The 16781-nt window shown below is 34.2% G+C and overlaps 1 protein-coding gene across 1 annotated transcript in view; it reads right to left on the bottom strand.

Moving 5' to 3' along the window:
• Nucleotides 1-9922: 9922 nt before the first annotated feature.
• Nucleotides 9923-16781, bottom strand: part of AstA-R2 (Allatostatin A receptor 2) — a 63504-nt gene continuing 56645 nt past the window's right edge. The window contains exon 4 of the mRNA XM_075294640.1: nucleotides 9923-10507. Coding sequence (XP_075150755.1) covers nucleotides 10412-10507 — 96 coding nt within the window. The 3' untranslated portion in view covers nucleotides 9923-10411. The remainder of the gene's footprint in view (nucleotides 10508-16781) is intronic.

The following is a 16781-nucleotide window of genomic DNA, read 5'->3' as shown; positions in this document are numbered from 1 at the left end:
GTGTGCTTAAAATTGCTTCAGATTTAAATGTTTCCCATATTTTTTTACTAACATTGCCTTCCACTCTAGTGCATTAGCCGACTTAAATTTTGAGTCTATGGATTGTTTAGAAGTCTATGAAATTCTGTCCAGATCGAGTGATATTTAAATATATGTATCTGGGATAAACCTTTATATATAGCCCCCAACACATTTGACGGATGTGATATGGTATCGGAAAGTTAGATCTACAAAGTGGTGCAGGGTATAATATAGTCGGCCCCACCCGACTTTAGACTTTCCTTAGTTGTTTTTTAGTAAAATTGTGCACTATATTTGTATACAACTTTTTTCTTATTTTAAAGAAAATAAAAATAAATTAAAGTTAGCAAAAAGTTATTTAGTAAGGAACATTGATTGAATCAATTAAAAAAAGTAATTGATTTTTGCAATCAACATCAAGCTCAAGCGTATCCCAAAATTGAATAGGCCTTTCAGATTTTTTAAAAAAATTTTTTTTAACGTGATATAATTTAGATCGGTTAATACATTTAATAAAATTGGATATCTCACGATGAATAAAGCAGGAAAAATTAATAAATTCAAATTTTTTTCCCAATGTCAAGTAATTAAAACGGAATTTAAAATATAACCCAGCATAAAAAGAGCTTCCAAATTTGTCCCCAATTTGTGATCCACAAGTAGTGCAAATTTGGATCATCTCCAATGAATTTTATCACAATGGACTGAATAGTCTAAGTGAGCCTGAATCTTAATCGGGCTGCCACTTTATCCTACATGGGCTTGTCATTGGAAGAAAGTACTCCATTTTTGATCTTTTGCATTGCTTTAGAGTTGTGCCTTGGAAGTTCATTTGGATGAACTTCACTTTTTATTTTTGTCAGTATTTTTTGCACGATGCATCAAAACATCTATTCAAATGTTTGTGATACATTGAAAAAACAGTGAACCCACTACACGCAGAGAAGGAATATGATCACCTCAAACATGTGTCAAGAGCAAAATGTTATTTTTGTATGGTGACCATGTAACATGTTTTATTTTATTTTCTCGTCAAATATAACCTGCTTGCCGAAATCAGATACATGATTTCCGAGAAAATAACATGGTTGCGAAAACCATGTTACATGGTCACCACCCAAAAATAACATTTTGCTCTTAAAACATGTTTGAGGTGATCATATTCCTTCTCTGGGTGTAGAGAGAAAACTTTTGGTTAAGTTTAGAAAATTTTGAATATTTTTACCAAATTTTAACTACACAGTATTACAAACGCTGACATCACGTCGATATCATAAAAATAAGTAAATATTTTTCGACAAATTCAAGAAAATTTAGTAGACATCAATAATTTTTTGCACTTGGTAAAGAAAATTTTGTAGTTTTAAGGAAAAAAATTGGAGTTCAAAATTGCATGAATGTCTTTAGTGACATAGGAAGTTCATGATAGACGCATTTGTAGTAAAATTTACAAATTTAAAGAAATAATGAACTATTTTGGGAGACGTACGAATTTATAAAACATTTATGCTTAATTTTTGTATAATTTTTTCCTCGATTTTAGTTAAATTGACTAACGTACGCAAAAAATTATTAGAGTAAAAGAAACTTTCTCGAAACATAATAATTCCATGAACTAAAATAAAGTTAAAATGGCTGTAGTTAGTAAAATAGAGAGTTCACTTTTTTTGAGTGTATGCGCCTAATATGACACCACGGCATGACATTCTAATTACTTCCTGAGATGTTCTTAATTATTATCAATGAAAAACTAAACAACGCTGGTTCAAATCTCACCCCCGGCAATTTTTAAAAGAATTGTTTGAGGACTGCATCGGCAGTTGAAAAAATCGATGGGGGATTCCGGAATGCGCTTTAAAAGATATGTTTTTGGAACAACTTCCAATTTTTGTGCTGGGTGAATTTTTTTACTCGTTTGGCTCTGAATCAATACCAATATCACTAGTGCAAAGATAAAAAAAAACTTTGAAACCGGGCTAGCTTCTTTCAGTGTATGTGTTTCGTTATGGAAAATATTAATTAATTTGGACTGTAACTCGGACGGAGAATGTAAACCTACTTATTAATTTCTATAAAAAATGTAAGCAAATTCGTTAAGACAATTTTTCCTTCCTTAGATTTTTTTAATACTCTTCACAAATCTCCAAATTCTCATTCAGCAATCTCCTACAAAGCATAAAATCCCCTTTAAATTTTAAGTTTGGCCTCCTTGTTTAATTATTGTTTGTTTGTTTGACAATGTGTAGTTTCTTGGCATAATGAATGCTATAAAATGTCAAACGATAACAAAAAAATGTTGTCCTTGTCACAAATATGAATCTGGAAATACCTACAAGATTGTTATGCTGTAAGGCAAATTCCTTCTTTTCTTTTAAGCGAGTAACATTGTAATGGATGCGGGCATGGAAGTGGTGTTAATTTCACTTTAACCATGGCGTCCTACATATTTCCTTCCAAAACTGCCGATGTTAGAGGCAGCATTCATTCATAAACGTAGCCCATATTTTATGCGTAGCAAAACCTTCACCTTGTTCAACCAAACGTCCTTTAGAAGCAACAGTACAATCGGGTCTGTTGCAATTCCTTCGTTTAACAGGATATTTAAGTACATTCGTGATTAACATTTCATGTTTCATATCCACGATGTTTAACATAACATCACATCACGAAATTCACCACACTTTTCGGAGTTATGTTAATGCATTAACATTTGGCGTTAGGGCGCATGTTCCATGACCACCATAACATTTTGAAAATCGGAACATTAATGAATTCTCATTCCGTTATGTTTCCTGTGAGAGTGGATTTGCCGTCGTGAGTGGAGAGTGAAGTGGAAACGGAAACAAAACACATTTGACATATTGGGTCGACCGGTATGTTGTTGGCGAGCATTGTTTCATTTTATTGCCGGAGAGCGAAGAGAAAGCATAACAAGTATGAACATAACCGCTATTCCATCATTATTTAACACTAAATTTTGCACTTGTTTTGTTGTCATCGTTCTCGTTGTTGTCGTCGTCGTCGGCGACGTTTTGTTTTTGTTTGCAGTCATTCTCTCCCTTCGTCTGTTCATTCCTTCGGATGTTAGTGCTATTGAGGGTGGCTGTGTGATGTGGGGGGTGTATTTTGTAATTGAAAGAATGTTGGGTTATGTGAACGAATTCATGTTTTGGGTAAAAACGAAAGCTAACAAAACGCCAACTTGTGTTTCTCGTTGCCATCGTCATCGTCGTCATCATCGTAGTCGTCATCGTTGTTGCCGTTGTCTAGGTCAGTAGTAGAAATCTGTAGCACTTCACATTGCATCCATCTGTTCTCTCACTTTACATAAGAAGGGTGGAGTGTGTTTGTGCGTCTGTGTGTGTGGGTGTCATGTGTCTGTTGTATTGGCGAATGTTTATTATTCGCTCAATGCGTGCTGTTGTTTGTGAGGTTAGTGTTGTTTGTCCATGCAATGTTGCTGCTGATACCGATGCATATATGAGCGTGTGAGTGCGTGTGTCACTGTTGCTTTTGTTTAATGTGCAAGTGTTAATGTTTACATTGAAGACTGCAGATCTTGTTGCGGGGGGAAGGGTGTGTGTGCATGTGATGTGGGTAATATACGCACCTAAATAAATTGGATATTCATACGCACACTGATGCATATTTGGTAGACACACCACAATTGCAAAGAGTCTGCATGTTATTGTATTTTATGTTGATTCAACATCCTCTTGTTGGGTTTTGTTATAAATTGTAAAGGGGTGTTGAGCAATGAGAAATTAAAATGACAATAACATGTACTTTTCGAGATTTAAGTGATGTTCATATTTTGTTACACACACAGAGAGTGTGGGCTATTTCGGGGGCAAAAGGGCTATTTCGGTGAAATACTGAAAATAAAAAAACAATACATGTTTTTATACCCACCACCATAAAATGGTGATGTGGGTATAATAAGTTTGTGACTCCGTTTGTAACACATCGAAATATCGATTTCTGGCTACATAAAGTATATATTCTGGATCAGGGAGAAATTCTAAAACGATTTAACGATGTCCGTCTGTTTGTATGTCTGTTGTAATCACGCTGCAGCCTTCAAAAAGGCCGTAATGGTGCTGGAATTTGCCGCAAATTCGTATATTGTCCGCAAGCAGATCAAAAACATGAAGTATATAGGTCTAAGTTTATAGCGACCACACACACAAACCAACCAAATTCAAAATGAATGAACATCGGTTCATGTTTTGGCATAGCCAATAGCTTGAAATTCAAAGCTACACTCAAAAAACGATGAACCCAAGTGTTCAAAATAAATATCTTTTGAACATGAATGCGATAACGGCGACAATAAAAATATCTTAGAATTGGTCCTTATCATTAGATAGATATTAGGGACACATTTGTTTACTTAGGATAAAATCATTGCACTAGCTGATAAGAGCGCATGCAGTGATGCCATGCGTAGGGAAAAATATTTTTTTGTAGGTTTTTTTTCCCTAAAATTACATGTGTAGGGAAAAAAGGACATATTTTTCATTTTTTCTACAAATGTAGGGAATTATTCCAATTTCCAGATTTTACTACATTTTGCAAAAAGAAGAGTACTTTTCCTTAATATTCCAGATATTTGAAGATCAAAAATATATGGTAGTCAAAGCTTCAACTAATGGAATACGCAATTCACCGTTAAAGAGGTTATTGTAATGATTTTATTTAGAAAAGTTCTGTGGTAACGTTAAAAGATGTTTTTGCATTGTTATTTAGTAACAAATGCGTAAATAGATTTCATTTGTAGGAATGAACATTTCCATTAAGATTCATAAACAGGTGATGGCTTCCTCAACTTAGGTTAGGTTAGGTTAGGTTAGGTTAGGTGGCAGCCCGATGTATCAGGCTCACTTAGACTATTCAGTCCATTGTGATACCACATTGGTGAACTTCTCTCTTATCACTGAGTGCTGCCCGATTCCATGTTAAGCTCAATGACAAGGGACCTCCTTTTTATAGCCGAGTCCGAACGGCGTTCAACATTGCAGTGAAACCACTTAGAGAAGCTTTGAAACCCTCAGAAATGTCACCAGCATTACTCAGGTGGGATAATCCACCGCGGTCGAAAATGACGATTTTAAATACCAATACATTGCTTGTGGAAAGTTCGTAAATTGTAGAAATCTGACCTGAAGAAACACGCGTCCATTAAAGTCCACAAGAAAAATGTTGGTAGTGCAATGATGCTACAATGTTCGAAATCCGATTAAAAATTACAATATTTATATTATTGAGCATTTAGACCCTTTATTGAAATAATATAGGCTACTGTTTTTATATGATTATCCATTTACTAAAGGGTGATACGGTCAAAATTTGGTCAAGGGAAACGCGTGTAAATCGGTGAAATCGTTTATTTAAAAAATCAAATTAAATTTCTTTTTCAAGTTCAATTAGTATAAAATTCAGGAAAAATATTCAGTTAGGCTTTCGCTTTTCCAAATCCGAATTGCCGGGCCTCACGCTTGACACCTGCCATCAGATTTTGTACAGCCACCTTGTCCACCTTCTTCGCCGCAGAAAGCCAGTTTGCCTTGAACTGCTGCTCGTCCTTAGCAGTTTTTTTGGTCTTCTTTAGGTTCCGCTTGACAATAGCCCAGTATTTCTCAATTGGGCGGAGCTCTGGCGTGTTGGGAGGGTTCTTGTCCTTGGGAACCATCTGCACGTTGTTGGCGGCGTACCACTCCATGGCCTTTTTACCGTAATGGCAAAGTGCCAAATCCGGCCAAAACAGTACGGAACAACCGTATTTCTTCAGGAAAGGCAGCAGACGTTTATTCAAACACTCTTTAACCTAAATTTCTTGGTTGACAGTCCCGGAAGCTATGAAAATTCTGCTTTTCAAGCCACAGGTACAGATGGGTTGCCAAACCAGATATTTCTTTGCGAACTTTGACAGTTTTATGTGCTTGAAAATATCTGCTACCTTTCCCCTTCCTTTTGCCGTATAAAGCCCCTGTCCCGGAAGCTGCTTGTAGTCGGCTTTGACGTAGGTTTCGTCGTCCACGCAGTCAAACTTCATCAGCATCGTCGTGTACAGCCTCCGGGATCGCGCTTTGGCCGTCGTATTTTGTTTATCATCGCGATTTGGAGTCACTACCTTCTTGTAAGTCGATAGTCCGGCTCGTTTTTTGGCTCGTTGCACGATTGTAGACGATACACCCAGCTTATTTGCGGCATCTCGGAGAGAGAGGTTAGGGTTTCGCTTGAAACTACCGGCAACTCTCTTTGTTGTCTCAGCGGCTTCCGGTTTTCGATTTCCCCCCGATCCAGACTTCCTGGCTGTCGACAAACGTTCCCCAAACACTTTAATTACATTTGTAACGGTTAATTTGCCAACTTTTTGCGATTTTGCCAGCTTTGAGTGCGAGTAGCTCGGATTTTCGCGATGCGCGAGCAAAATTTTGATACGCTGCTCTTCTTGCTTGGACGGCATTTTGACAACTGAAGAGTGAATTCCAAAATCAAAATAGGACCAACATTCTACACACACACACCTTCAAAATTAGGGGTGTTCAGGTTTTTTAAATGCAAAATTGAAAGAAATACGTCAAGTTTATATTGACCAAATTTTGACCGTATCACCCTTTAGAGACGTACAGTAGAAAAATTGTCTTAAAATTGTGTATTTTTCGTTTATTGTCAAGAAATATTATGAAAATAAATTTTAGTGCCCAGCAATATGGAAGATATTTATATTTATTTAGATAAGAGCCTCTACTTTAAAATAACATAGAGAAATAGATCGAAACTAAGTGGGGGAATTAGAGTTTGGAGTCGTTGTCGAATGTCCTCTTGGACAAAATTCACGTTTGTCCAAATTGTTATGAATTTGATTTGAATTTTTTACTATTTATTTATAAATTTAAATGAATTTTATCACGTGCATATTAATGAATTGCATTTTTGAATTAATGAATTATGGATTAAAATGTACTCTCTATCTTGCTTTGAATTATAAATGTGAATTATTGTCAATAACTTTTAGTAAAATCTTATTGAATTATTATCGAAAAAATCTATTGTGAATTTTTCCTAATTGAATTTAGTACATTCAGATATCATCGGTTTCAGACGCGTTCTTTTGTAACCTCTTTCCCTCCAACTTCCGAACGGTGAACATCTCTTCTCCATTTACACTAACTCTCTTTAACCCAATCTCTCAATAAATATTATATATTTGCATTAAACTAAACTTTTCTGTTTTATCATTTATTTTCTTTCCGGTTGGCTACTTCCTCATAATATCGTTGATTATTTCTCATTGCTCTGAGAAATAATCAACCAAAACACGCTCATACAGTCCACTCGTTTTCTACAGGGGTACTTCACAATAACAATAACAGTACACTTTGCGTTGCTTCACTTCTCTGCGTTGAAATCCCACCACTCCTCTTCACCTTTGTAGTGGACATCAGTAGTGAAAGGGTTAACTGACGTACACAATTCAAGTCAAGAAAACCTTCCCAAAACATAATAATGCCATGAACTACTGCTACTGACTTATTTTTTTTGTGTGTGTAGAGGTACTTTGAGTCCATAAATAAGTGTGCCGAATATGGGGGGAATCAATCCATGTTTGGATATAGCACCTATGTAACTCTACATGGTTGCTATATACCCTATTCGACATATTGGCCTTGAGGACACCGCAATTTTTATCCGATTAGCTCCAAGTGTGCTGATGGTGTTTATGGGTCCATGGTTTTTATAGCTTCTATATAAACCGATCTCCACATTTTTCTTCTTGAGTGTCAGATACCCCATCTTTTATCAGATTTAATGGAATTCGAAAACATTTTTTTAGCTTGTTTGTATCATTCATTTATAAATAAATTTTGTTTAAAAATCCAAATTATAGCAGATATTTCAAAGCGAAAAATCTTCCGATAGTTTATCCTTAATATTGTTTAAATTGAGCATACTAAAATTTAGGTTGCGTAATCTTTAATATCACGTAAATAATTTTTTCAGTGTTTGAAATGGATTATTAACCCTCTAATGCCCCAATTTTTTTGCCAGCTGATTAAATTTTCAATGTTAACGACACAAAAACAAGAGAACTAAGCAAGATAAATGTATACAGTTAAATTCAGCAAATGCTGCAAAGCCTCTTGTATAGTTTCGAATAAGTTTTCTTTTCATTTTGTCCATTTATATTGTCTTAAGGTGTGTTTTAATAAAAGCTTCCTTATTAAATGAAGCCCGCCTAAAGACGGGCTTGGGCATTAGAGGGTTAATGAAAAGTAATCGTGCAGAAATGGAGATTTTAGCGGCTAAATTCGAATTTAATTTCCACTTTGAAAAAAAGCATGTCCGGTTCCAAAGATATTGCCTTTACTTTAAAAATTTTGGTATTGATTCCGAGCCAAAGAAGCGGAGAATACAAGTAAGGATACCTTTAAGACACAATTCTCTTTTAAATTTGGGTTTTGTGTACTTGCTTCTAGGAAGCAAATTTTAATTTATCGTTTTTTTTCAGCTTCTTCATATGCTATCAAAGTCCTTTAAAAACGAGTTCACGATAACACTATTTTCCAAATTCGGACTCGACATCCAGTAGAAAATGTGCTGTGTTTCAAGTAAAAAAGTCTTTAAAAAAAGTGTTGAAAAACATGGTCTATATTTGAACGATTTTTTGCTTTGTATTCAAGATTCAAAAAGATAACAAACATTAAGACAATTTCATTAATTTTAAAGATTTTTTCTGAATTATTAAAGTCAAGTTGCCCAAAAATTTTTTCTTTCATGTTATGATACCCATTTTTAAGTGAAATCACTTAATTATAAGGACAATACGACTTCATTGAAAAGTTTGTCGACTTTTGGACGAGGAAAAAACTTTATATTAGAGAAATGCAAAATTTGCATTCGTATTTTAAAGACAAGAAATCTTGGACCTCACGACCTCACCTTAAGGAAACATTGTTTTCTTTGAAATATCCGTCATAATTTGGATTTTTGAACTGGCATTTCTTTGCGAATAGCTTTATTAATATACCGGGGAAAGAAAATGAAAATTCGATAAATTTGATCTGTATCTTAATTTGAATTTTATTGATCCTAGATTTAAAGCCAGATAGGTCACTAACAAATTCATTTTTTTTATTTTAAAGAAGCTCCGTCTTTGGTTCGGAATCAATTCAAAAATCCTTAAAGAAGGTCAAAATCTTTGGATCCAAATTAATTTTTTTAGTGTATAACGCATATTTATTTATATTGTCCTTTTTTAATTTTCTTTGGAATTTAGATTTTTTGGGGAAGATGACGAATCAACCTGTCTCTTTACCCTAGGGCGCATATTTAAGGAGGACTTGTTCCGCTACGTATTTGCTTTTAGGGATTTTTATACAAATTTTGATTTCTTAGGGTTGGTCGCGGAAAATGTTCATTTCGCTCTAGAACGCTTATTAAAGGAGATATTGACAAAATGGAGTTTCGTGTTAAACTTTGGATTCTTTTTAAATTTTTATTTTTTTCTCACGAAGCGTCTTCTTTGTTCTATAATGGATTTGGCTAAAATAAGGTTTTTTGACAAGGACAAAATGAGTTTTTCATATGGATTTCCATCAAAATGTTTAGTCTGCAAAATAATGTGGTCTACTATTCTCATCTTTCCAAAGGGTAACACTCCAAGGCATGTCTGGAAATCCTAGTTAGTCAAACACTTTAGATTCAACAGGGTATGCTTGGGGTATCGATTTATCGGATACTCTCATCTTTAGATATTTCTCTTTAATTTTTTAAATTTCTTTTAATTTTTTACGGACATTCACTTACCTTCAAAAATTCATACTCTCAGAATTAATAATACACAGTTTTATATTATATATTTAAAAGAATATGAGAGTTTATTAAAATAGTAATTTACAAATGTTTTTGTTTTTTACACCATCGATAACAATTTAAGTATTCGAGAGGATTTATGGTGTCATTATAATAACATACTTAAGCTACAAAAAAAAGAAACATTGAGAACATTGTAATCCTATTAAATGTTATAATAATTACATGGACTTAGGCTAGCTGCCCTAACATTTGTTTAGTAGATAATTACTTAAAATTACAAGGATTTTATTTTAAAAAATAAATAAAACAAACGATACACAAATTAAGTGGCCTTTAAAATTATGAGTAAGTGATAAAACACCTGGACATTTACAAAGAAAAAAAATTCTCATTATACATACAATACAGATGCACACATTCACGCTAGACTAACTACAATAAGCGCACTCGCATATACATACACACACATACATATTTCAAACAATACTAAATACCAAATGAATTCATTTGGCTGTTAGTAGACTCTTTCTTTGTCAGCCTCCTGATGACTTGAGTGATTGCTCCTTTTTTAGAATCCAGTTGTAGATGTACGTACATATGATGTCTTCCTCGCTGGCGGCAAATCTGAAGTATAATCCTGGTGACGTCTTGTACAATTGATGGCCTACAAAGAATAAAATGAAGAAAAAGAAAGAAAAACACATTAATAATTCAGATCAAAAAAGCAAAGAAAAAAAGGCAATTCAAAATGTAGACGCTATTATATTTTTAGCTATTTTTCTATTTTCATCTTTATGGCGGAGTGATGGAGGCTAAACGTTGACCAGTCGTTGGGTATTTTATGGACTAACGCCAACTTAAACTAAATTTCTGATATCTTTCGTTTAAGTTATCTCTTGTTCTATGTCTACGAATTTCGACCTATTTTGTATGTAGGTCTAAAGCATATGTGCAAGTTTTGTTTTCAAAATGGAAATATTTAAGGTTGTTTGTTTAATATAAATTGCCTTTAAACATTTTCCAAATAGATTGGAATTTCAGAAGAACGGTTAAAGTTCCGTTGAATAAAAGCTGTGTCGTACTTGAACACTTCCTCAATCAAGTTACCAAAAATGTTAGGCTAAGAGCTTATGTACGACTTTCTTAAAATGATTGGGTTTTGAGTCTACGAATGACACCACAAATATGTTTTCCATTACTATGGGCCTTGATATAATTTTACGGTTGCATGCTCGCCTTTTTACCCATTTATGGTATTTAAGGGTGTAGAAATTAGACAAGACAAACATTTTTCCTATTCCAAATTTTTCCTATTCCAAATTTTAATTGTACTCTAAAAATTTTTCATTGGTTCAACAAATTTTTTAATTGAAACAAAAATTAATCACAGAAATTAATACTATCAATTAAATTTTTAATTAGATCAATTAATTGTTAATTGATATTGGTGATTGATACTATCATATCTGTGATTGAAGAAAATTATATTTTTCTATGTATTAAGCACAAATAAAAAATGTTTCACTCGGACCCATCATTGTAATCGGACGAAATGTGCACATTCAGAAATCTGCGGAAATCAAATGTGGAGATCGGTTTATATGGGAGCTATAGTTGTTAGAACCCATATACTAATACCATAAACTAAATTTCAACCAGATCGGATGATATTGGCTCCTCCAAGGAGCTTCGTACCTCCGGTCAAATCTACTTGTTCCAAGTTTCAAGTAGATAGCTTGTTTCTTGTGAAGTTAGCACCGGAGCCACCGTGGTGCAATGGTTAGCATGCCCGCCTTGTATACCCAAGGTCGTGGTTTCGACTCCTGCTTCAACCTAACACCAAACAGTTTTTCAGCGGTGGATTATCCCACCTCATTAATGCTGGTGACATTTCTGAGTGTTTGAAAGCTTCTCTACACTGAAAAAAAAGCATGCCTGGTTCCAAAGATTTTGTCTTTACTTTAAAAATTTTGGTATTGATTCCGAGCCAAAGAAGCGGAGAATACAAGTGAGGGTATTTTTAAGACACAATTCTCTTTTAAATGTGGGTTTTGTGTACTTGCTTCTAGGAAGCAAATTTAATGCTTTTTCAGCATTTTTTCTTCATATGCTATCAAAGTCCTTTAAAAACGAGTTAACGACAACTTTATTTTCCAAATGAAGACTCGACTTCTAATAGAAATTATGCTAGGTTTCAAGTAAAAAACGTCTTTAAAATAAAGTGTTGAAAAACATGTCTTATATATGAACGAGTTTTTGCTTTGTAGACAAGATGCAAAAAGACAAAAAATTTAAAGACAATTTCATTAATTTTAAAGAATTTTTCTGAATTGTTAAAGTCAAGTTGACCTTAGCCCAAACATTTTTTCTTTCATGTTATGATACCCATTTTTACGTGAAATCACTTAATTATAAGGACAATATGACTTCATTGAAAAGTTTATCGACTTGTGTACAAGGAAAAAAACTTTATATTAGAGAAATGCGTCTTAAAGACATGAAATCTTTAACCTCACGACAATATTTTTTTCAGTGTAAATGGTTTCACTGCAATGCAAATGGAACACCGTTCGGACTCGGCTATAAAAAGGAGGTCCTTTTTTATTGAGCTTAACCTGGAATCGGGCAGCACTCAGTGATAAGAGGGAAGTTCACCAATGTGGTATCACAATGAACTGAATAGTCTAAGTGAGCCTGATACATCTGGTTGCCACCTAACCTAACCTAACCTTTCTAGACGGACTGACGGACATCCCTAGATCGACATAGAATCTCACCATGATCTGTTCCATTTGGTAACACTTCGAAATGTTTGTCTCTGATCCCATAGTGTATATAAATCCTATATAGTGTCATTCATTTAGACGATCTAGCGATATCCATCTGTTGAAATTACGCTAACTTTGGAAAGAAACAAACCTACGGGAAATGGATCAATCCCAGGACCGGTACAGAACTAGTCCCTGGTGTGTATGGACCAGCCCCAGTTCTGGTCGAAACGTATGGAAAGTACCGGTCACTTTAACATGGATTTGTCATTGACGGGGTAAATTTACACATTAGAAAACGTCTTAGACTCATTGCAAAGGACGCGTTCTTGGACAACTCTCGAAAGAAGCAAATTGCGAACAATCAGGTTGAATGCAGATGTTTGCAAGCTTCCCGCAAATTCTGTTTTGTGGGCACGAAACTTGACACATTGAGAGTCAAAAAACTATTTTCTTTACATTCCGGCTAAGTGACACATGCTGATTATGAAAGCTACAAGTACATTAAAAAAGTTAACTCTTCAGGGTATTAAAACCAATTTAACTTTATTTTAGGTCATGGATATTATTATGTATATTTTTGTTAAGATTTCTCCAATAGAAAGTTACCTTGACCTTTTTAGCTTAAAAGGGGGAAAATTATATACAAATAAAGGATAAGGATTAACCAAAGTTCGTATTTCCTCAAAACAGTTCAGAATAACAGAAATTTTAAAAATAATTTTGTCTTAGCAGATTAATAAAACAATATAATGACAGAACATTCCACAAGCATGCGTCCAATCTAAGTCCCAACAAAAACTCCGACGATTCTCTCTGGAAGGCAAAATTAAAAAATAAACCAATTGTACAGAACGTCGCAATACTAAAAGGCAATGGACAATGGGCCAAAAGCAGCATCGAAAAAGCGACCGAATTTGCGAATAATCTCCACTTGACCTTTTCAAATTCTTCTTATGCAAAAAACAATGCAGGACAAAATCTTCAACATCAAATAGATAATTATGCAATTAGCGAGCAGCCGTTTGATAAAATAAAAATCTGGCGGTTTTAATAAAATTAAGGGTGATATCTTAAGAAATTTACCATACCATAGATTTATGCGTTTAACCAAAATAGTGAACGCTGTCTTAAAAATTAAATATATTCCAAATTGCTGGAAAGTTGCAGGTGTTGTCATTATAAAAAAAAAAAAAAAAAAACGGGGAAAACACTACACGATCCCAATAGACCAGTAATCTCTACTTTCAGTAATTGGTAAGTAAACTCTTCTGCAGTATACAGGAATCATATATTGTCTCAAGAAATATAATTCCGGACCATCAATTTGGATTCCGGAAAAAGTACTCGACTATCGTACAAGTTCATAGTCACCGATAATATTGAAAAAGCCTTCGACAGAAGGCTATTTCCAAATCTTTTGATGGAGTATGGCATGATGGTCTCCTTCTAAAGCTCAGCAGATTACTTCCAAAGAATTATTTTGAGATTCCTAGCTCATACATGAGTAATCGATTTTATAGAGTATGCCTTAATACACGCAGAGAAGGAATATGATCACCTCAAACATGTTTCAAGAGCAAAATGTTATTTTTGTATGGTGACCATGTAACATGTTTGTCACTAAAATGTTATTTTCTCGTCAAATATAACCTGCTTGCCGAAATCAGATACATGATGTCAGAAAAAATAACATGGTTGCGAAAACCATGTTACATGGTCACCATCCAAAAATAACATTTTGGTCTTAAAACATGTTTGAGGTGATCATATTCCTTCTCTGGGTGTAATGAATTTACTAATCTATATCCAATATCTGTAGGAGTTCCGCAAGGTAGTATACTTGGACCTATGCTGTATCTACTTTACACACACGATATGACTGTTAACGAAGATTGCTGCATTGGAACATTTGCAGATGACACAGTTTTAATGTCAACTGGGAAAAATACAAATGTATCCGTACATTATTTAACTCCAGGCGTCTTTAAACAAGGTTCACCAATGGACAAAAAACTGGGATCGAAAGCTCAAAAGTAGCAAATCTGTTCATATTGACTTTGCGAAAATTGACTCAAGGTACAAACCCCTAAAAAGAGGCTATGGACAAGTGCCTCTTCAAAACTCGATATATACTAAAAAAAACTAGTATCAAATATTTCTTCATCCGCAAAATCATTATTTAGCCGAGTTTCAACAATAACATATACGTCGAAATCCAAGCAACTTGACGAACTGTAAACATTATTTAACTTCGTCTTAATCCACCAACATTTTGGTAATATATCTTTAAATCGCTGAATTTTGTCAGATTATCAATCAAAGATTCTTCTCTTGTTCTCTCACTCTCGGAAAAAAATCAAATGGACGGATTGGGACATTGGTAGGCCAAAGCGATGGTTTAAAAAGTTCATTGTAATAACATGCAGATATTCCCAACTTGAATGATATCCATTTTAAAGACTCTAAGTCAGTTTGTCTCTTAACCAGTCTATAGAATTCAATATTGCATCTAGGAACTTTGGCATATTTTTCTACGTAACATAATATTTGTTCAGGTGTTACATTAGGACGAAAAGAAGAAATATGAACCCATTTCTTATTTGCAACCACGTCCAACTCACAATTTGCGCTGTCACCAAAAACTACATTTCTACGGATGTTTCTTTTACGCACATGCATCCAGTTTGACTTATTTTGTTGAACATCATTAGTACCGTCTGGAATAATAGCATTAGTATCTTGACTCATTGCATGATTAGCCGCATTGGCTTCAGTAAATGACATAAAATTATTGCTAGTAGTTTCAGCTACTTTCGCATTACCAACAGCTTTCTCAACGTTTTTACAAAGAGAGTCTCAATTAGATGAAGAATAATGAAAACAATTCTCACTTGACACAGTATTTAAAGTCAGCTATTTACTAGTAGCAGAACTCGTGGCAGACAAACCATATGTTCGATCATCAGCACCAACAACAACAGTACCGAGAACAGTACGATCACTACCATTCTCTCAATAAGGCGAGAAGCATTAGTTTCATACGAGATATTTTCTTGTACAATAGAAACATCATTCTCAACAACAATATCATTATGCACTGCTGCGACACTATCATGGGTGTGCATTACATCATCAGCGAAAGAGGATGAAGAAACAGCAAAATCAGATGTTAAAACCGCAGACAAATTTGCATTCGATGTCTTCTCAGCTCTCATTTTATATTCCCCAGCAAACAATGAGAATTGCACTTTAAGCTCTCTTAACTCATTGGTTAGAATAGAGATAGAAGATAACAAATCTCTCGACACTGCAGCACAATCGTTGCAATAAAAAAACTATATAGTTGATGACGTTTTTAAAAGTTTATATGCATTTTCATCTTCAATTCCAGAACAAAGTCTATGAAATTTAGAACAGCAAATTTTACATTTAACGAAAAAATTATTAGTTAAAGCCTTAAAGCACTTTGCACAAACTGATTTAGCGTTAGATGGCATAGCGAAAGACGTCTTATTCATTGGAGAGCAAAAACTGAACTTCAAGAGTTTTTGATGAAATATAAAAACCAATTTTTAGAATTTTTTCCTAGGCAAAATTTAAAGTTTTGTCAGAGTCTACAATTGAACCCGGACGTTAAGAACGAAAGGACCGTATGCTTACTACTTTTCTCTCTTGCCTTTGTCAGATATATGGTTATATTTGATGTTGTCTTTTTGATTTTTTTTTTTCGTTAAGAAACTCTAGCCAAGGCTTAATTTTCTTTCTGTGCGAACGATTTACATTGATTGCCTTAATCCAATTTTAATGTATAACAAAATGGAACAAGATGACAAAAAATGATTAAAATCGACCATACCTATACTTGGTTGGTTTCTTTTGTTTTACAATTCTAAGATTCTGGCATAAATAAATATTCCATTTGCAAAGCCTATAGGTAAGTCGGCTCATCCGTCTTAGGTGTGTGTTTTATTATTATTTGCTATTCAAATATTTTCCTATTATCTTCGATATCTTTTAATGGGAATCAATCAATGTTTTGCAACAGCTTCAAACAGCTCCTCTTCCTTCGTGCATATGGAGTGTGGCATGAATCATCAAGAGTACCCAATTACAAGGTTTATACGATTTATTTATTCTTTATACTTTGTTTGTAATTTATTTAAATCT

The sequence above is a fragment of the Haematobia irritans genome, chromosome 1 (assembly GCF_050003625.1).
Source record: "Haematobia irritans isolate KBUSLIRL chromosome 1, ASM5000362v1, whole genome shotgun sequence".
NCBI classification, from domain to species: domain Eukaryota; kingdom Metazoa; phylum Arthropoda; class Insecta; order Diptera; family Muscidae; genus Haematobia; species Haematobia irritans.
The sequence above is the reverse complement of the archived record's forward strand: the minus strand, read 5'-3'. Positions and strand labels throughout refer to the sequence as shown.